The following is a 21142-nucleotide window of genomic DNA, read 5'->3' on the forward strand; positions in this document are numbered from 1 at the left end:
GAGGTCGAGGCCGAGGCCGTGCCAGAGGCCGAGGCAGGGGCAGGGCTCAGCCTAGGGCCCGAGCAGCAGCCCCAACAGTGGAGCCTCAGATAGAGCTTGATGAGGAGGTTCCAGCCCAAACTGTTCCTGCCGGACCAGCTTAGGTTCCGGAGGGGTTCATTGCTACCCAAGCACTTCAGGACGCTTTGGTCCGTTTGGTGGGCCTTATGGAGAGTGTGGCCCAAAATGGCGCATTTCCCATGGCACCACCTGTCTCTCAGGCTGGAGGAGGAGCCCAGACTCCCACCACTCCCGCTGCGAAGCAGATAGCTCCCCAGTATCAGGCTCCAGCAGCTCAGCTAGTCGGATTAGTTCAACCGGTTATTGCGACACAGGTCGGAGATGGGCCAGCTATGTCTTCTGAGGCTTTATGGAGATTGGACAGGTTTACCAAGCTCTTTCCTGTTTACTTCAGTGGTGCTCCTTCAGAGGATCCCCAGGAGTATCTTGACAGCTGTCACGAGGTTCTACGAAACATGGGTATAGTGGAGACCAACGGGGTCGATTTTGCTGCATTTCAGATGACTGGTTCTGCCAAGAAATGGTGGAGAGATTACTTATTGGCCAGACTAGCTGGGTCGCCTGCTCTTACTTGTGACCAGTTCTCTCAGCTCTTCATAGAGAAGTTTCTGCCTATCACATTGAGAGAGGAGCGTTGCCGTCAGTTTGAGCGTCTCCAGTAGGGCAGTATGACTGTTACTCAGTATGAGACCCGTTTTGTGGATTTGGCCCGTCATGCTATTCTTCTGCTTCCCACCGAGATAAAGAGAGTGAGGAGGTTTATTGATGGACTTGCTCAGCCTATCAGATTGCAGATGGCTAAGGAGACTGGGAGTGAGATTTCTTTTCAAGCGGCTGCTAATGTCGCCAGACGAGTCGAAATGGTTCTTACTCAGGGAGGTCAGGGGTCTGACAAGAGACCTCGTCATTCCGGTGAGTTCAGCGGTGCCTCATCTAGAGGCAGGAGTACTTTTGGTAGAGGCCATCATCCCAGACCATTTCATTCAGCGCTTCAGGCATCCCACGGTGCCTCAGGTGGTTGTGGCCCTCAGATGCATTATTCCGACCAGCTAGACTACAGTGCACCACCAACTCCTATTAGTGCACCTCTACTTCAGAGTTATCAGGGTGGTTATTCAGGTCAACAGGGTCAGTTTCAGGGTCAACAGTCACAACAGCCGAGGTTATGTTATACTTGTGTGATCCAAGGCACATTGCTAGATTTTGCCCTCGGGAAACGGGCAGCTCACAACATCAGAGTTCTCGTGCCATAGTTTCGGCACCAGTTTCTGCACCACCTGCTCAGCCAGCCAGAGGCAGGGGTCAAGCAGCCAGAAGTAGGGGCCAGACAGTTAGAGGTGGAGGTCAGACCGTTAGAGGTGGAAACCAGCTAGCTAGAGGCCGTCCCAGGGACGTAGTTCAGGGTGGTGGGGCCCAGTCCCGGTGTTATGCTTTCCCAGCCAGGCCTGAGGCTGAGTCATCTGACGCTGTTATCACAGGTATTGTTTCAGTTTGCATTAGAGATGCTTCAGTTCTATTTGATCCGGGATCTACTTACTCATATGTGTCATCCTATTTTGCTTCCTATTTGGTTGTGCCCCGTGATTCTTTGAGTGGTCTTGTGTATGTGTCCACACCAGTGGGAGATACTATTATTGTATATTGTGTTTATCGTTCGTGTGTGGTCACCATTGGGAGTCTTGAGACTCGTGTAGATCTTCTACTTCTCGACATGGTTGATTTTGATGTCATACTGGGCATGGATTGGATGTCACCTTATCATGCTATATTAAATTGTCACGCCAAGACGGTGACCTTAGCCTTGCAGGGGTTGCCTCGATTAGAGTGGAGAGGGAATCTTGGCCATTCTGCCAGCAGGGTTATCTCTTATGTGAAGGCTCGACATATGGTCGAGAAGGGGTATCTAGCTTATTTGGCTTATGTCCGCGATTCTAGTGCGGAGGTTCCTTCCATAGATTCGGTGCCGGTTGTTCGTGAGTTTCCAAAGGTGTTTCCTGCAGACCTGCCGAGGATTCCACCTGACAGGGATATTGATTTCTGCATTGATTTGGCTCCGGGCACTCAGCCTATTTACATTCCGCCATATTGCATGGCACCACCAGAGGTAAAATAATTGAAGGAGAATTTGCAAGATTTGCTTGATAAGGGCTTCATTAGACCTAGTGTCTCGCCCTCGGTGCACCTGTAACGACCCAACTTGTCATTTTAATAATTAATACCTCGTTCCATGACTTAAGGTCTTGAGCAGCTTCATATTATGTGTATTGACTTGCGTGCATAGTTGAATTCAGTTACCGGATGATTCGGGGTAATTTGGGACACTCGGTCCCTAAAACGGAAGCTTAAGTCTTAGAATTTTGACCATACTCGGGAATGTATGAAGACGACTCCAGAATGGAGTTCCGTTGGTTCCGTTAGCTCCGTTGGGTGATTTTGGACTTAAGAGCGTGTCCGGACTATAAATCTGAGATATGTATCCAATTTAGGCTTGAAATGGTGAAGGTCGATTTTTTGGAGAATTGGACCGGAAGTAGACTTTTTGATATCAGGGTCGGAAACCGATCTCGGAAGTTGGAGTAGGTCCGTAATGTCAATTATGACTTGTGTGCAAAATTTAAAGTCATTCCGGATTGATTTGATGTGTTTCGGCATAAGTTATAGAATTTGAAAGTTCAAAGTTCATAGATTTTGAATTGGGGTATGACTCGTGGTTTTCGAGTTATTTGAGGTGATTTGAAGGTTCAACTAAGTTCGTATGATATTTTGGGACTTGATAGTATGTTTGGTTGAGGTCCCGGGAGACTCGGGTGAGTTCCAGAATGGTTTCGGATCATTTCTCTTTGTTTTGCAACTGCTGGAATTGATATATGGTATTGTTCTTCGCGAACGCGAAGGGTCTCACGCATTCGCGAAGAAGGATTTTGGACGGCTGGGATTTGCCCATCGCGAACGGGATGAAAAAGCCGCGAACGCGAAAAAGGAGATGAGGAAAGCCTACGAGAACGCGAGTAGGAAGACGCGAACGCGAAGAGGAAAGAGAGTTGGGGGCCTGCCTGGCGTTAAGCCTTCGCGAACGCGACTCGTGTCTCGCGAACGTGAAGGGCAGAGGTCGGAAGGCAACGCGAACTCGATGAGGATATCGTGAACGCGAAGGAGGAATATGAGAAGCACATTTTTTGTGCTTCGAGAACGCGAAGCTATGGTCGCGAACGCGATGAAGGCACTTCTGGGCAGAATTAAAAGTCCCAAAACGGGGGTTTGAGTTCAAACTCAAAATCAAATTTGGAGATCGGTAGAAAGCAATTTTTGGAGAGATTTTTGCATGGGTGTTTGGGGTAAGTGATTCTTATCCAGTTTTGATTAATTTCCATGATTATGTCTTTGAATACATCATTTAATTCGGATTTAATAGAGGAAAATCAAGATTTTGTAAAATCTTCCAAAAACGAAAATTTAAGATTTGGAGGTCGAGTTGTTATTGGAATTCGATAAAATTGGTATGGTTGAACTCGTATCGGAATGGGTGTTCGAATTTCATGAAATTTATATCGGGTTCCGAGGGGCGGGTCCCCCGTTGACTTTTGTTGACTTTTTGGAATAAATTTTTAAGTCGACATATTATTATCCGGAATTATTTTCGACGAATTTTAATGAAGTTATGCAATTAATTTGGATATATGTGAGTGGTCCAGAGGTCAATTCGAACAAGAAGGCGATTTTGAAATATCGCTCTAACTTCAAAAATGTAAGTGTCTTGCTTAACCTCGAGTGGGGGAATTACCCCTTAGGCATCGAGTCTTATGCGCCATTTGTGAAATGTGAAAAGCTGTGTACGCGAGGTGACGAGTACGTACTCGGGCTTATATGTGTAAATTTTATTGAGTTAAAGTCTTGAGCATATTTTGTGATAAATTGGATAATTGTTGGTATATATTTAATCATCTATTTATCGTGCCTAAATCCTTGTTGTCGTTGAATCTGTTGTTATATGACAATTTGATGTGATTGTTACTTGATTATTTATGTAATTCTATGAATTTGTTGATTTGATAATTATTGAAATTTAATTTCATTATGGATTTTCCCTCTGCAAATAATTAATTAAATGAGCTTAAGAAGAGGTGTTTATATAATTATTGAAAATTTGAATTTAATGAAGACTTTGTTTTATGTTGAGTAATTTATATCTCTATTAATTATTTTTGGGTGTTGTGCACCTTATGGTTGAACCATGGGCTCCTTATTGTGAAAAATAATGTATTGTTGATTTCTGTGGTAAGTTGTAATATTTGGGCACTTGATGTGCAATTTGTGATATGTTGTAAGATTTGAGCACCTGATGTGCAATTTGTGATATGTTGTAAGATTTGAGCACTTGATGTGCAATCTGTGATATGTGTAAGATTTGAGCACTTGATGTGCAATTTGTGAAATGCTGTAATATTTGGGCACTTGAGGTGCGAATTGTGAAATATTGTGATATTGATATGCATGCGGTGAGATAAGGGTGGCTTGAAACGCATGGCTAGTAGGGGAACTACTAGAAGTCATGCGGTGATATAAGGTTAGTGTGTTGAAATGCATGCGGTGAGATAAGGGTGGCTGGAAACGCGTAGCTAGTAGGGGGACCGTAATGATTCAAGGTAGAGCTGCTTGGTCGTCGTAGTCCCTTGGAGTCTTTTCATTTCATTGCACTGTTAATTTTTAATCAATAAATATTGTATATTCGGTCCTCGTGATCATTCCATATATCCAGTTAGAGTTCGTGACTCAGTAGTACCAGTCTTGGGAGGTTGTATATTGTAATTATTTCCGCTATTAGTTTTAAATAAAAAACAATGGCTTCAAAATATAATAGAAATCGGCTTACCTAGTCTTAGAGACTAGGTGCCATCACGACGCATGTGGTGGAATTTTAGGTCGTGACAAGTTGGTATCAGAGCTCTAGGTTCATAGGTTCTACGAGTCTAGTAGAATCTTGCGGATTGGTACGAAAACGTCTGTACTTATCTTCGAGAGGCTACAGAACTATTAGGAAATTTCTATTTTTTTTAATCCTGTCGTGCGGAATTTGATGAATTTGGAATTTGAACCTTTGTATCTCCATTCTCTCACAGATGGTGAGGACACGTACTGCTGGGTTAGCTGAGCAGGCATCCGTACATACTGCTAGGGCTGCAAGAGGCCGAGGTAGAGGTCGAGGAAGGGCATGTGCTGCGAATAGAGCACCTGTCAGAACAACAGTTGAGGAGCCACTAGTAGCTCCAGTTAGGGGACAGGTATTAGAAGCACCTATTGTTACCCCCGGACTTCAGGAGACTTTGGCACAGTTCCTGAGTATGTTTGGTACATTAACTCATGCGGGATTGATCTCTGTTGCACCAAACATTCTGCAGATTGGGGAAGTAGCTCAGACTCCTATCACAACTCCAGAGCAGCAGGTTCACGTTGGCCAGGTTCCGGGTGTAGTACCAGTACAACCTGTTATTCCGGTTCGGCCTGAGGCATCATAAGAAGAACAAAAGAGACTTAAAAAGTTTAAGAAATATGATCCACCAACTTTCAGTGGCACAGCTACAGAGGATGCCCAAGAATTTCTAGAAAGTTGTCACCGTATTCTCCGTACCATGGGTATTGTAGAGGTGAGCGGAGTTGCCTTTACTACATTTCAACTGTCAGGCGTAGCGTATCGGTGGTGGAAAATCTATGAAGAAGATAGACCAGCTGATGCCACACCACTAACTTGGGCTCAATTTTCGAAAATATTCTTGAAAGAGTTTGTTCCCCAGACTCTCAGAGATGCGTGGCGTACAGAGTTTGAACGGTTGCGTTAGGGCACTATGACAGTGTCAGAATATGCTATTAGGTTCAGTGAATTAGCCCGTCATGCACCTATATTAGTTCCTACAATCAGAAACCGGGTCCGCAAATTCATTGAGGGGCTCGATTATGATATTAAAATATGCATGGCTCGAGAGTTGCAAACTGATGCTCCATTTCAACAAGTAGTGGAGATTTCAAGGAAGATTGAGGGTGTTTTAGGCGAGGAAAGGGAGTCTAAGGAGGCCAAAACACCCTCAATCTCCAGATCTGGAGGGTTTAGTGGATTTTACTCTTCAGCTAGAACCCATTATAGCGGAAGCTCGAGCAGTCGGTCAGCTCAGTCCGCACATCAGATTACTCGGACTGCTCCAGTACACCACCGACAAGATTCTTACCGTGGTTATTCCAGTTATCCGGCACAGACTCAATACGAGCAGCCGCGACCTCAGAGGGGTTGTTATGAGTGTGGTGATACTAGGCATATCATGAGAGATTGTCCCAGACTTGGGAGTGGTGGATTTTATTAGAACACTCCAGCTACAAGCTTTATTCCAGTTGATACTCCACGTGCACAGTTAGCTAGAGGTGGAGGACATGCGGGTAGTGGGCGCCTAAGAGGTGGAGGCCCGACTCATTGATATAATCACTATGATTTGGCTGAGACCGATACACCAGATGGTGTCATTACAAGTATGATCCTGATTTTGTTATAAAAGGATATTTTCCTTTAATTTGATTTGGTTCTAAATATTGAGGTGAGTCCTCCTATTATGCTCCGCTTATGGGTGAGCTTTGTAAATTTGTGACTCACTTATATGTTTATCCTTGTTGGGAGACTTGAAGATGTAAGATGTGTCTGTCACTTTATTTTTGTACACCATTGAGGGCTATAAGTCCAAAACCAAAAATTTATTTATTCAATACAATGGGTTTAATGTGTTTCAGAATAATTGATTCCAATTTTTATGAATTATACGCCCTAATGATATGAGGGTTCATTATATATTGTGAAAATTATTTATGAAATATATTAAAAAGAAGAAATAAAGAAAATTAAAATTTTCAGTTAGCACAATGTGCAACATAATTGTGATTCGGATTTGAGGACGAGATCCTCGCATTTTTACATGATGTGAAATATTTAAATTGGGCTACAAGCCACGGTAGGAGTATATAAGGACGAGGTCCTTATGGTGAAATATTTATGAATTTAAAATTCTTCTTTTGTGAAATTTAATTTGTACAATAATATTAATAGGGAGTCATGCCTGTTAGGCTTATTTGTAATTCTTGTATATTTTTCTGTTCATATTCAGCCATTTTGGTGCTGTAAACATTGAGTTTTAGCCTATGAGGTGAGTGCCCAGGTGGCGTTAAATGTGACTCGTTAAGTCGGGTAAATAATTATGAGGTCTTCATGCCTCACATTCTGTCGTCAATATTGTGAAAAAATCGAAACGAGGTGTTGGTTAATATGAGATTAATTGATGATGCTGGAATTAATTATGAACAACTTTTAAGACCAGAGATGTGGTGATAAGCATACATATGATGTGCTTCATGTCCTGATATCATTATGATAATGCAGTGCTTGTAATGCTGAGATTGGTGTTATTGATATATACCTTGTGGTATTTTGTTGGGTTGTGGATATGTTGTTAGGAGTTGTTTGGTGTTACTCTGACAGGTGGATAGGCCCAATTACAGGGGAGACTCTGCCGAAATTTCTAAAAATTTTGGGAGTTAATAAAATTTGAAGGATTGAGAATCGCAAAGGAAGAGATAAATATGTTATGTGTTTGAGGGCGAATAATCCTAAGCGCGGGGGGGGGGGGGGGGAATGTAGCAACCCAGAGAAAGTTTTGAAGTACTTCAACACTATCAAGAAAGTTGACGTGTGCGTAGGTACGAGTTGCTATAGCCAGTTGGGACTAATACCGTGCGTTGTTGTAAAAATCAGGTATTTTGAAAATGATTGGAGAGTTAGGGATTTTGCTTTAAAGCTTATAAGAATATAGAAAAGAAATAATCTCAATTGAGATGGTGTTGTCGGACCCGTGTTAAATTGCGGGAACTAGAATCACTCACAAGTATGTGTGTAAGAATACACTCAGTAATTCAAAGTCCTCAGAAAGATTCTTAGTACGTTCGATGACGAACGTTTGTTTAAGAGGTGGAGAATGTAACGACCCAACTTGTCATTTTAAGAATTAACGTCCCGTTCCATGACTTAAGGTCTTAAGCAGCTTCGTATTATGTGTATTGACTTGTGTGCGTGGTTGAATTCAGTTAACGGATGATTCGGGATGATTTGGGATAGTTAATGCACGAAGGGTGATGCCGTGCATTATTTTTTCTTACTGTATTCACTATTCATGTTGATTCATGGTATATTGACTGCTCTGGTGATCCTTCTGTTGTAGTTCTTTATCTTGTATTCCCCCCAGTATGTGTCCCCTCCCGGTATTTTCTGTTTAGTTCTTCATTTCTGTTATTTGTATATACACTGTTAAATTGTACAAGTTGATTTGTAGGTGCCTTGCCTTAGCCTCGTCACTACTTCGTCGAGGTTAGGCTCGACACTTACCAGTACAAGGGGTCAGTTGTACTGATACTGCACTCTGCACTTTCTGTGCAGATTTTGATACCGGCTCGGGTTGATCGAGATTTTGCTATTGGTCCGCTGTCCGGAGACTCAAGGTAGATCTGTCGGCGTTCACAGACCTTGAAGTCCCCGTCTATCTTTTCTGTTCTACTGTTTCTTTCATTCAGACAGTTGTATTTCTTTCAGACTATTACTTGTAGTAAATTCTAGAATGCTCGTAAATTGTGACTCCAGATCCGGGTGGTAGTAATTAATATAGTTTTATGATATTCCGCACTTATTATATTACATCTTAGTTAATTATTGTTAATTACTGAATGGGAATAAGGAATTGATTTAATGATTCTCTAACGTTGGTTTGCCTAGCAAGTGAAATGTTAGGCGCCATCACACGTCGGTAAAAATTTTCGGATCGTGACAAGAGTAGTGGTACTCGTAGTATGTATTAATAATAATTCCATAGTTATCTTTATAATGAGTTTAGATAGGGGTGTTGTTTTTATCTTTCAGTTCAATTTTTGTGTGGTCAAAACCTTATTAATTAAAATAGGTAGTTGGTTATATCATTATAAGACTATTATTCCTTCTTTCCATTCAGATTCAAAATAATCTTATTTACTATCTTTCCATTTAAATTAAAAATATTATCTTCTAATTTTAAATTAAATTAAATATTATTATAAATATTATCCTAAATTGTCAAATAACTTTATTGTAGCGTGCCACTGCCCACTTAACTTAGCCACAATACAAATTATTCCTTTAATATGTATAATATATATAAAATATAGATATAAATTGATTTGAACATTAAGTTTACTGATTGGTGAAGAAAGTGCTCTATCACCAAAGCAAATTTTCCTTTATTAATCACCATACAAGTTGATGCTTCAATTTATATTTTCTCTCTTCTGTTATCACTATATGTTATACTTAAATCTTTTGAATTAACGTCTTAGTTAAATCTTTTGAATTAATGTCTTAGGGCACACAGAGAAGTGAACACTATTGATCACCTAAGGTAGTTACGCAAGTTAAGTTTTGACCCAACAACTCGGTAATTATGATTATGGGTTCGAACCTAGATTTTTTAGTCTTATTTCTAGTAACAAACACGTTTTTGTTTTTTCTGTTGTTTTTGTTGTGAACTCAAATTTCAAAAAACTCTTTATCATCATTTAGAACAATTCGCCTCACTCATTGAGCCTCTCGTTTGAATTGAAACATTTATGTGTTGATAGCTTTCCTAATTAATTAATCAATCAATTCAAATTTAACTTTCTTTTCATTCAGATATTTACTATCTTTCAATTTAAATTAAATACTATAACAAATATTGTCCTAAATTGCCAAGCGGCTTTATATTAGCATGTCACTTGGCTTAACCACAGTGCAAACTTTCTTGCTTTAATATATATATATAGATAGTTGGTTTCTTTAATAAATTATATTTCCATGTCATTTATTCTTAGCAACTTATTTTAGGTTCTGTCCAGGTTGAATTGATAAGGTTTAGCACAGAACATATTACTTACTAATAGTTTAAATTAATGTTTGAATATAATCTTTATAATATGTAGGTGAAACAATAGTAGTATATTTCTATTAATACCTCTTTAGATCCTAAGTCTATTAGTTAAGAACTCACTAATATTTCTTTATAATTGTGTTTAGTCTTTCACTTAGTCTGCATTAGGAACTTTGTGTCTCGATGGAATGATATTATGTTTATAGCATTTAGCTTTGCTAGTTTAGGCTACTATTGTGTTTGATCATATTTATTTATCATCCGCAATTTGCTAGTTGTATGTTTCAATGTTACTTGATGGAGTATCACATGGAGCTAATAGGCTATTAAAATAACAAAAAAAAAAAAATTGTTTGTATGGGTCATATGGATTAAATTAAGAAGAGACAAGCATTCGGTAAATACTATTTAAACACTAAGCTATTTTTCCTAAAAGAGACTTTGTAGTCAAATTGTCAAGTAAGCCAGCATCATATTTTGATCTATTCTTTATATGTCTTTATATTATTTTTCGTATCTCCTTCCTTTGTTTGTTGGTCAGAGGCATTATGTTTTTATTTGGATTTATAAAAATGTCTTTGTTGCTTTTATTTATTATTACCGCAAGTAGCATGTTTAGGCCGACCATATCCGGGTAGGTAAATTTTAGGACTTTCTATTTCATTTGAGGTGAAAGGCCGTCCTTTTAGTTAATTAATTTATCAAGAGTATGTCCCAAAAAGTTTGTAAATATTAATTTGTTCAGGGGAATGTCCCGTAGTTCATGTAAATAGCAGTGGAGACGGATGACATTATGGAAGCGTAGTATAAAATCCAGTATTTTTGTCTTATTTTTATTTTTATTATTTTTGGTAGCGACGACCTCAAACCTCTTTGTGTTTATTTCTGCTTTTGTGTGTTTTACCTCGATTTGAGTACCATTTAAAGCCAACTTGATAAAGTATGCAACCGTACTAGTTATGGAACTCGGAGAATGCCTAACACCTTCTCCCCGAGTCAAATGAACCCCCTTACTCAGAATTTCTGGTGCAGTCAGTTTTAGAGTCACAAGTATTTTGAAAGAAAAATTAATTTTTAAACGGTAACTTGGTACACCGAAACCAAATGTCAAGTGGCGACTCTGAAAAATCTTTTGAAACACAAATCTCGTCAATTTCTAATTGAAAACCCTTTTGATCTTAAAAAATCACTTTTATCTTTTATCATTTTAAAGTGGGTTAAGGTAGAAAAAATGAGTGTGACACTCAATGCCTCAAGTATTGTTTCAATCTAAACCTTTGCCTCTTTAAGTCTTCAATTCTCATTGACTATTTAAGATAAACAAATTCTCTATTCCTTTGCATATTTGTATCTATGTGATTGTGTATTAATCTTTGAACTATATGTAATAAATGAGGACATATCAAATTTTTTGGTGTATTGCTTTCTAAGTGTTGTGGTGATGAAGACAATGTTTGTTTTTCTTCAAATATTTTGTCCTATTTAGGTTTATTTTTTACTGAGAAACTTTTGTCAATTTATTAATTATTATAACATATGATTATATGCTTATCATAAAATAAATTATATTTATCATAAAAATTATCTTATATAAGCACAATTGTATTTAAAATAAAATGACAAATAGAATATTTTGTATTTGAATCGATCTGGAATCTAAAATTTTGAAGAAATACGCTCTTATAAGTGTAAACAGTTATAAGATTATTTAAGTCATTTTAACAGAAAAAGAGCTTATCAGCACTTTTTAATCAAATACTGCAGCAGCTTATATCAATTTCAGCACTTGTATCCAAACACGTAACTGATTAATTATTAAATTAATTTCAACACTTAAAAGTATTTTTTAGCACCTAATGCTTATGAGCTACTTCAAATCAGCTAATCCAAACGGGCTCTTAGAGATTAACGAGTACTTATTTTATTCTGAAATTTTAAACTAAATTTTTTAACTTCAGTCAGGATATTTTTTTCCGAAAACCGAAAAACTTAAATTCATGACGCACGAGTTAATTCCTAAATAACAACCCTTCAAAGTAGCTATCCGGTGTTATTTCTACTTAATTTAAGCAAAAATATACATAATTTTAAAATAGAATAGAATAGAATAAAAGATCTTACATTAGCAAATGCGAAAATTTAGTTATTAAAAACAAAAATTACTCTTTTAATAATAAGTATTTCACATATAATATCTAATTAATTACTTCATAGCTGTTTCTCCAGCTTCTCCATTAATTAGCAACAATTCCAGCATTATGTTCCCACAAAACCCCAACATCACCTAAGGCTTAAGTAACGAAGTTGATAATGTTGATGCATAAGGGGTTATGGCCAAGCAGCTCATCAGTTGCTGTTTTGCAGCCAACAATTGGACTTTCACGTCAACCAAAATCCTTCAAAATCCAAGCTAGTTTTTCCAGCTACCCTCTTGCCAGCAAGATTATGGTTAGAAGTAAGCAATTTACTCCCTCCTCTTTGTATTTTTATCTCATTTCTTTGTGGGCTTTGTTTTGTCATTGTTGATATATTTAATCGAAGTTGAGATTAATATCAAGAACTGTACTTTATCCTAAAAGAGGTTCACTTGGCGTGAATTCTTTCCCCACCTAAAGGAAAGGAACTTTAATTTTTCTTTTTAGATGATATATTTTGGGGGTAGATGGTCACTTGTTCATTTAATTGGCTATTAGAATTTTATAGAAGGAAATTTATTTTCTCCGCTCAGTATTATTATCATGTTAAGTCCAGTTGGTTGGCCTCTACCTGAGCCCGAATCTATGAAATGGTGGGAAGTTCCTGGGAGCTTTTCCGTCCATTATAATTCTGTAAAGCTATGATCTTTTGTTTCCAATATGATAATGTCTGAAATGCTTGACGAGATAATTTGGATATCTATTTTACTAGGTTAGGTTAACTGGATGGATGAAATTACTTTACTTTCTTTAGCCCAGATTTTCTTCTCTGCGTAATGTCATTGGAGCCCGAAAAGATAAGACGCTTGTCAAATTACACAATGCATTTGGAAGATGACATTAGCTTCTCAGAGGAAGTATCGGAATGAAATTTTACTGCTTGAATCAATATTACAGTATTGACTATCCCCTTCTAGCGTGGATGGTAGTTTTTAAACATGTCTTAATTATATGCTTTACCTAAGTCTTGTAAAACCTAAACCTTCAAGGCGTTTGAAGCTCGGATACAACATCTGGAGGTCCAAGCCAAAACTTTATTGACTTACTTTCTTTCCCAAGCAAGGGTGGGCAGACATGAAATTAAAAAGAGAAATAAGTTTGGTGGCACTTGTTGTAGTCTGAGTACTGTTTGGCACCAGTAATGTACAACCCACATTGCTTGCGTGCTGTTTCAGACCAAACAGTTAAGAATGAGATATAGTAACAAGTGATAAGTTTGGCTAGAATCTTTACTGGTGGCATTTGTTGTAGTCTGAGTACTGTTTGACACCAGTAATGTACAACCCATATTGCTTGCTTGCTGTTTCTGACCAAACAGTTAGAATGAGATCTAATAACAAGTGATCATAGAATTGTATGTTTCTTTATGTGTTATCTTGCCTCCGCCGAGATGCAGTAATACTAACTAATAAGACTCGTAGGAGGTTATGCGTCTTTGTGCTATATCTTGTCTCTGCAATCTGATACTAATAAAAAAGTTGATATCACAACATTGTAAATGTTGATTTGCCCAGGTGGCTTTGGTAAGAACATCAATCCATCATTGTGAAGATTCGGGACTATGTGGTTGTAGTTGTACCTATGAGTGGTTACATTTTTCTGCTTCATTTGGTGATAAAAGCTAGTGATGCCCTTCCATAGTGGTGGTTGGAGTAAATGGCATCAGTTTCTTTAGTTGGCATGATAAGTCTACGATTATGCTGCTTCTTGTCGAAGAAGTTGCTCAAAGATGCTGGCTCTGTAAATTTACCTGGTTCAAACTCTGCATCAGGCGGAGTAGAGTTCAGATCCTTGGTTTGAGCAATTATGATGTTTGATGTAAGTAAACACTTCATGTTATAGGATAGCATCCTAATTCTTTAGCTCTAAGGGCCTGGAATTAGAAGGGGTCTGCAGGCTTGTAGAACTTCAGCTAGGCATTATTTGAAATGTACATCTGCTGGCTCTTAGCTTCCTCACTGTAGTCCGCAAAGGCGTAAAATGGTGATATTAGAAAGCAATTCCTATGTAAAGTGCATTTCAACCATCCTTGACATTACAAAGTTAGTAAGAACTAAGAAGAGTGTTGTCTTTGAGGACTGAAAGTGGTCATTGGAGATATATTTGCTTGTAAAAAAAATAAAAAGAAAAGAATAAGGTTTCATAGAAGGAGAGATGTATCTCCATGTAATTACTAATTCCGCAAATTTCCCTGTAGGAACTATATTTTGTATCTGTTTAATGAGAAAGATGTTGGCTTTTTAGTGTTGTTTTTGGCCTTACCCATTTTGAAGATAGAGATTGTCTAGACTGCAAGAGCCCCCAAGAGGATACTGCAAATATAATGATGAGGATAAAATAAGTATGTGTGTGTTAATTGAACCAAATCTGGTGTTATGAAGGTGAAGTGCCTATATGGTACTCCCAATTCTATCTTTTGTGGCTTTGCATCTTATTCTTTTCATTCTGTTCTTCCTTCTTCAAAAGCAATCACTTTTTGATTCATCAGTTGAAATTTGCAATTATAGAGCACGTTAGTGGTTGATCAATGAGAATTATGTAAAAAGTATTACCTTTCTACATTTGTTAAGCACTACTCTCTTTTTTTTGATAAGGTAAATTGTATTAATCAAAAGGGAGAAAAAACTCCCGCATACAAGCAGTATACAAAAAGTAGAGAATTTACATCAGAACATGACTCCCTACAAATGACGCCCAATCTTCTACACAAGTAGGGGCTACATGTGTGCACCAAAAAGCGATCAAAGATAAAAGACTATTCTTAAGATGTGAAAACGAAGACTCAATCCCCTCAAAAACTCTCCTATTTCTCTCTCCCCAGACTAACCACATGAGAGCTAACGGGGCGAACTTCCACGCCTTTTGCTTGCTTCTTCTACGGAAACCGGCCCAGCTATATAGCTTTTCCTTTACAGTGTTTGGCATCACCCATTGAACACCAAAGAGATTCAGGATTGCCCTCCATAGACCCCAGGACACAGGGCAATGCAGCATAAGATGATCAACTTTTTCCCCTGAGCTTTTACACATGTAGCACCAACTAACATGTGTAATTCCTCTCTTTCGCAGATTTTCAGATGTCAAGATCACTCCCTCGCTGCTAGCCACGCGAAGAAGCACACCTTCGTGGGCGCCTTAGGAATCCAGATCGATGAGTATGGGAAAGTAGCCTCCTGTCTCACCAACATACTCTGGTAGAAGGACTTTACGGTGAACAAGCCATCATCACGCAACCCCCATCTCCAAGAATCATAAGATGGATGGGGCATATCTTGCCCGTATAGCAGTGCCAATAAATTTTGGAGCTCCGCAATCTCCCAATCTTGCATGTTCCTTCTAAAAGAGAGGTCCCATACTATCCCCCTTCATGCTCCTTGCGTATTTGTTGGACCATCAATTCCTTCTGGTTTGAAGCTCTGTAGACGTGTGGGAAAGAGACCCTCAGAGTAGCCTCTCCACACCACTTGTGATTCCAAAAGCTGATTCTCCTTCCATCTCCCACCTTGTAAGTGATGTTGCCATAGAAAGCTTCCCAGTTCTTCATGATGTTCCTCCACATGCCACACCCGAACGGTGTTGTGATTGCCTTGGTCCTCCAACCCCCTCCCGTGGAATCATACTTTTCTGCTATGACCTCCCTCCATAGAGCATGCTCTTCTACCCCGAATCTCCACAGCCACTTCCCCAGCAAAGCTCTGTTGAATACCCTGAGATCTTTTACTCCAAGTCCACCCCACTTCTTTGGGGAAGTGACTGTCTGCCAATTCACTAGATGAAACTTTCTAGTTCCATCTGCCGCATCCCAGAGAAAATTCCTTTGAAGTCGCTCCAGTTTTTCTGTGATGCTCACAGGTGCTTGCAACAGGGATAAGTAATAGGTAGGGATACTTGACAAAGTGCTTTTAATAAGCACTTCCTTACCGCCTTTTGACAAATACCGTTTCTGCCAGCCTGCTAATCGTTTTTCAACCCTTTCAATGACTGGATTCCAAACAGTAGTATCCTTTTTCAAAGCACCCAACGGTAGACCCAGGTAAGTAGTGGGGAGAGAGCCCATCTTGCATCCGAGAACATGCGACAAAGCATCAATGTTAGCAACCTCACCCACCGGGAAAATCTCACACTTGCCGAGGTTGATTTTGAGTCCTGATATTATCTGAAACCACTGCAGTACCTGCTTTAGGCAGGTCAACTGATCCATATCGGCATCACAGAAAACTAGGGTGTCATCCGCAAAAAGCAAATGAGAGACCCTTCGGGCACTGAGCACCCCGATCGGAGCTGAGAAACCTCTCAAGAATCCTCCACTCGCCGCACGATCCATCATTTTACTCAGAGCATCCATCACTAAAATGAATAGCATGGGGGATAGGGGGTCACCTTGCCTGAGCCCCCTGGAGCTGCCAAAGAAACCACACGGGCTACCATTAACCAGGACAGAGAATCTGACTGATGAAATGCAAAACTTGATCCATCCCCTCCATCTTTCCCCAAACCCCATCCGTTTCATAATGAAGTCCAGGAACTCCCAATTGACATGATCGAAAGCCTTCTCAAGGTCCAACTTGCACAGTAATCCGGATTCTCTTCTGGAGTCTACAAGTTCATTTGCCACAAGAGCAGCATTCAGGATCTGCCTACCTTCCACAAACGCATTATGGGAGGACGAAACGGACACGTCAAGAACCTTCTTTAGTCTGTTGGAAAGCACTTTAGAAATAATCTTGTAAATGCTCCCCACTAGACTGATAGGCCTATAGTCTCTGATACAAGATGCGCCTTCTTTCTTAGGCACAATGGTAATAAAAGAAGCATTGATGCTTCTCTCGAAAGCACCATTCACGTGGAAGTATTCGATGGCTTCCATCAACTCCCCCTTGTTGTGTAAATTTTCAGGCAAGAGACAAGATGATCTGTTGTAAACTCGAATTACTTCTAGTTAGTAATATACATAAACATGAAACTTTCATGGTGCTGCTCAAAGAAGAGTTTTGAGAAATTTTCTTTGCTGAGACCACTAGAGTGATAGTTTCTATAATTTAACTAAGTTAAAATGTTCTACCTTTAAGGATTACTCGATAGTTCTCATTCTATTGTAAACGTAATGAATGCCGGTTTTTTAATGAAAAAGATAGTTTTGGAACACTGAAACACTAGCTGATTTTCTATTTCGCCCTTTACTACAAGTTCGCAATTTTCTTGCTTTTCTCTGCTTTTCTGGTTCTGTAAAGTTCTAAACTTTCTTTCTTGTTTTGAACCATAGATCTACCATACTCTGCTGATGAAAGTTGCCTGGAGAAGATATTTTCAAATTTTGGCCAGGTGGCTGAAGGTACATGCCATTTTTGGGAGATAATTTTCTTATCTATTTTACTTTTTCTTGTAGTTGAGGCCTGCATTCTTAAATGTGTCTACTTCCCTTATCAGTTAAGGTGGTCAAGGATGAAGTGACCCAGAGATCAAAGGGATATGCATTTATTCAGTACACTTCTCAAGAAAATGCCATGCTTGCTCTTGATAGCATGGATCACAAGGTTATATCCCACTGAATTTGTTTTGGTTCTTAATTGTTGTGCAGTGTTTTCTTTTTTCTCAAATTCTGTCTTCCCTTGTCAGTACCTCAATGGGAGGGTCATTTTTGTGGAAATTGCGAAGCCAACAAATAAAGACTTTGGCAGATACCCCAAAACTTGTGGACCACCTGAGGAAAGATTGCCATCTGAAAATGAGGTTCCAGACTTAAAAGAAAATCGTTAATTCTTACATCGGTGTTAGAATGTTATTGCTAGGTGAATGACAGTTCCGCAGGTACTCGTTCTGGCAACTAATTTCTGATGCAGCTTCCTGTGGTCTTAATGGAAATTCTATTGCGGGAAAGTACAATTTTAGGTCACCCCGATGGAATTAGTTTACTTTGTCCGTCATTGGAACCTCTGGTTTGCATCTGTAAGTCCAGGTTTACGTTGTATTTGTTCTCTAAGGCATAGAACTACAAGAGGCCAAGCATATTTTGTGTCATCTTACAAAACTCATACTTAGAATCATGTATATTAATCGCATACACTTGCCTTGTCAAACTTGGGTGTAACTCGTTAGATCAAGATCGACTAGTATATGTGGCTTTTGACTTGGTGAAAATGAACCATGATGTATTGAACTCTTACAAGAATCTAGACGAGAAACTACATTGGTATTTGGCCGTTGCTAAATGCTGGAATTGTTTGGAAAATAACAACAACAAACCCAGTGGAATCCCACAAGTGGTGTCTGGGGAGGGTAGTCGTAGTGTGTACGCAGACTTTATGATGATAGAGACGCTGTTTCCGGTAGACCCTAGTCGGAAAATAAAGAATTCTGAAATTAGTTATCTTTGATACAGTTGGGGCAGCTACTGTTATCTGTCTTTTGATATTCTTGCACTCCTTAAGAAAGACATTTAATTGCATTAGTCATAAAATAAAAATATGTCTAAATGTATCTTACATCTCTTGACAACATCAATTCGAAAGAGTGGTAGATCTGGAAAAAAGGTCAAATATTTTGAAACAAATTATTCTTTGTCTGATGATTGAACAGTTGAGATAAGGCTAGGAGGGTTGATGTACATCAATTAGGGCTCGTTTGGTACGAGGGATAAGGGATAATTAATCTCGAGATTATATTTGATTGAGATAAAATCGTGGTATAACTAATCCAAGAATTAGATATCCCGGGATTGTAGTATTTTTTTATCCCCATGGGAGGGTGGGATAACCAATTCCGGCATAACTAGTCTCGGAGTAATTAATCATAGGATAACTTGTTTCCCAACCAAACGACCCCTTAGTTGCAAGTCACAAGTTTTGACAAGGATTGCTTGTTGGATTATACTCTCATAAATCCATGTTTAATGCTGATTAATATTACTTGGCTCCTGTTGTGCCGTTAAATGAACTGTCCTATCAAGTGTCAATCACTTCTTGAGTGAATATTATCCAATTAGGGGGCGGTCTTCATTGTATCAAGTTTCCTTTAGAGTTGAGTTCAATCTTGGGACAACTAATAAGGTTATGAATTAGCTGCTTTTCTGTTTGACTTAGTTGTAATCGATTGGATTATGAAATAATATTGTGGATCAACTATAGTTTAAGCAAACTGAGTATCATACGATTTATTAGTTAAATTTGTTTTCTGAATTAATTAGTAGTTAAGCAGCTTACAACGTGGAAGCCCAGACAGTTGAAGTTTGAAGTAGTACTAATTATGAATATCTCCGGAATATTCTTAAGAAGCTTCTTTTTTGTGTTCCGTGGAATCAGATCCGGATTATTTCAAAAGTTTCCTTTCATTACTCGAATATTCCACTCTTTGAAAATATTCTTTTCGGCCAATATTATATGATTTTAATATTTTTATACATCATTTAAGAAAATATTTTAATTGCGTTAATTTTATAAGAACGTTTTGTCTAAATTGTCTTTTATATTTTCTTGAAAGTCTTACTTAATTAGCACTTCATTATTTCGACAGGAGCTTTGATTTAGATACTTTACCACTGAACCAGCACATGTGTTGCTACATGAGGCTCATAACGAATTAATAACTGCCGTGTGCACACATCTCAATATTGTACATTACTATTAGCTTACCTTTGGATCAGCCATCACAGAATTATTTGCCTTTAGATGTCAACAATTGAATAACCTCTCTAATTTACTAGTATAATTTTTTATTTGGAAAAAGAGCATTGTCAATTAACAATATTGAATTTAGGAGTGAAATGAAAATGCTCATATTTTCATTTGACTGTGTTTAGTTGTGTAGGAACTACTTAACCAGCTTATAAAATCGAAAGTAGATCAACTCATTCTTTCTTTTCTTTTTTTAAATAAAACTTTACATAAAGGTACAATAAATGTGCAATTCAAAGTTTTAAATTACCTTTTTATAATTTAATCGGATATTAAAGTTGGAAGCCACTCCTATAGAATTTTCTTCTTGCAAATGGGATATCCTCTTCCCATGTTTCGAGGGGGCTCTTATCTCAAGATGTTAATATGTCGTAGCTATGTCATTTCCTCATTAAACTCTTTTATTTAATCCATGGGTTGGCTTTTTTATTTATTTATGAAAATCTCAATCATGGCTCTTTATATAGGAATTAGCAAATAAAAGTTAAAATCTTTTATGATCAAAGATACAAAACCTCTTTTAAAGCTAATGAATACAGTCTTAAATCTTAATAGAGTTATTTTCCCTTCCACCATTAAAGTGCAGAGTTTAATTCTTATACTTCAAAAGATTCTTTCTCTTATTCGGCGAGAGAGACATTTCTTATTAAAGTGTGTCATCTGATATAGTTTTAATTTTTTCTTATATGTGTGTGTAAGTAATAGTAATATTTTAAAATAATATATGTTAACTCTAAACAATAGGTCGACACTACTATATAAAAAATAACAACAATATATATTAATTTGAAATAAGAAAAGATACGTAATACTTAGATTTTCATAATTTATTCTCACATTATTTATGAGGGAAAGAAAAACAATCAATCAGACACTAGAATATTTATAACGGTGGAGTTTACATAAAAATTAAACCTCCTTCATATACAATTTAAATGACTCATAAAATTATAAAAGAATGGTAATAATATATATTAAATCATATATCTTAATTTCAAACTTAAAAAATAAAAAACGATGTGTAATTTGTGAAAAGCTTTTTTCCTCACGGTCCATATATTAACTAGTTCTTTATTGTCATAAGTTACGTATTCGATTGCTCGGACAAAAATAAATATATTTACTAGTTAAATATATATATAGAATACATATTTGATTGACTATTATTTTTTAATTAGCGATAATACTGTATAGTTTTTCCTAATAAGTGAATTTTGAACAGGATGCTTAAAGCAAAATGTAGAGCCGTAGAGGCGTTCCC

General features: G+C 38.0%; 1 protein-coding gene across 1 annotated transcript; it reads left to right on the forward strand.

Annotated features, from left to right (window-relative positions):
* Positions 1-12258: 12258 nt before the first annotated feature.
* On the forward strand, positions 12259-18353 carry LOC107779718 (small RNA-binding protein 11, chloroplastic). The gene is made up of 4 exons (XM_016600194.2): positions 12259-12471; positions 17475-17543; positions 17639-17745; positions 17828-18353. The coding sequence occupies exons 1-4, from the start codon at positions 12327-12329 to the stop codon at positions 17966-17968; spliced, it is 462 nt and encodes a 153-aa protein (XP_016455680.1). The 5' UTR covers positions 12259-12326; the 3' UTR covers positions 17969-18353.
* The last annotated feature ends 2789 nt before the right edge of the window (positions 18354-21142 follow it).

Source organism: Nicotiana tabacum, chromosome 17 (genome assembly GCF_000715075.1).
Source record: "Nicotiana tabacum cultivar K326 chromosome 17, ASM71507v2, whole genome shotgun sequence".
Taxonomy (NCBI): domain Eukaryota; kingdom Viridiplantae; phylum Streptophyta; class Magnoliopsida; order Solanales; family Solanaceae; genus Nicotiana; species Nicotiana tabacum.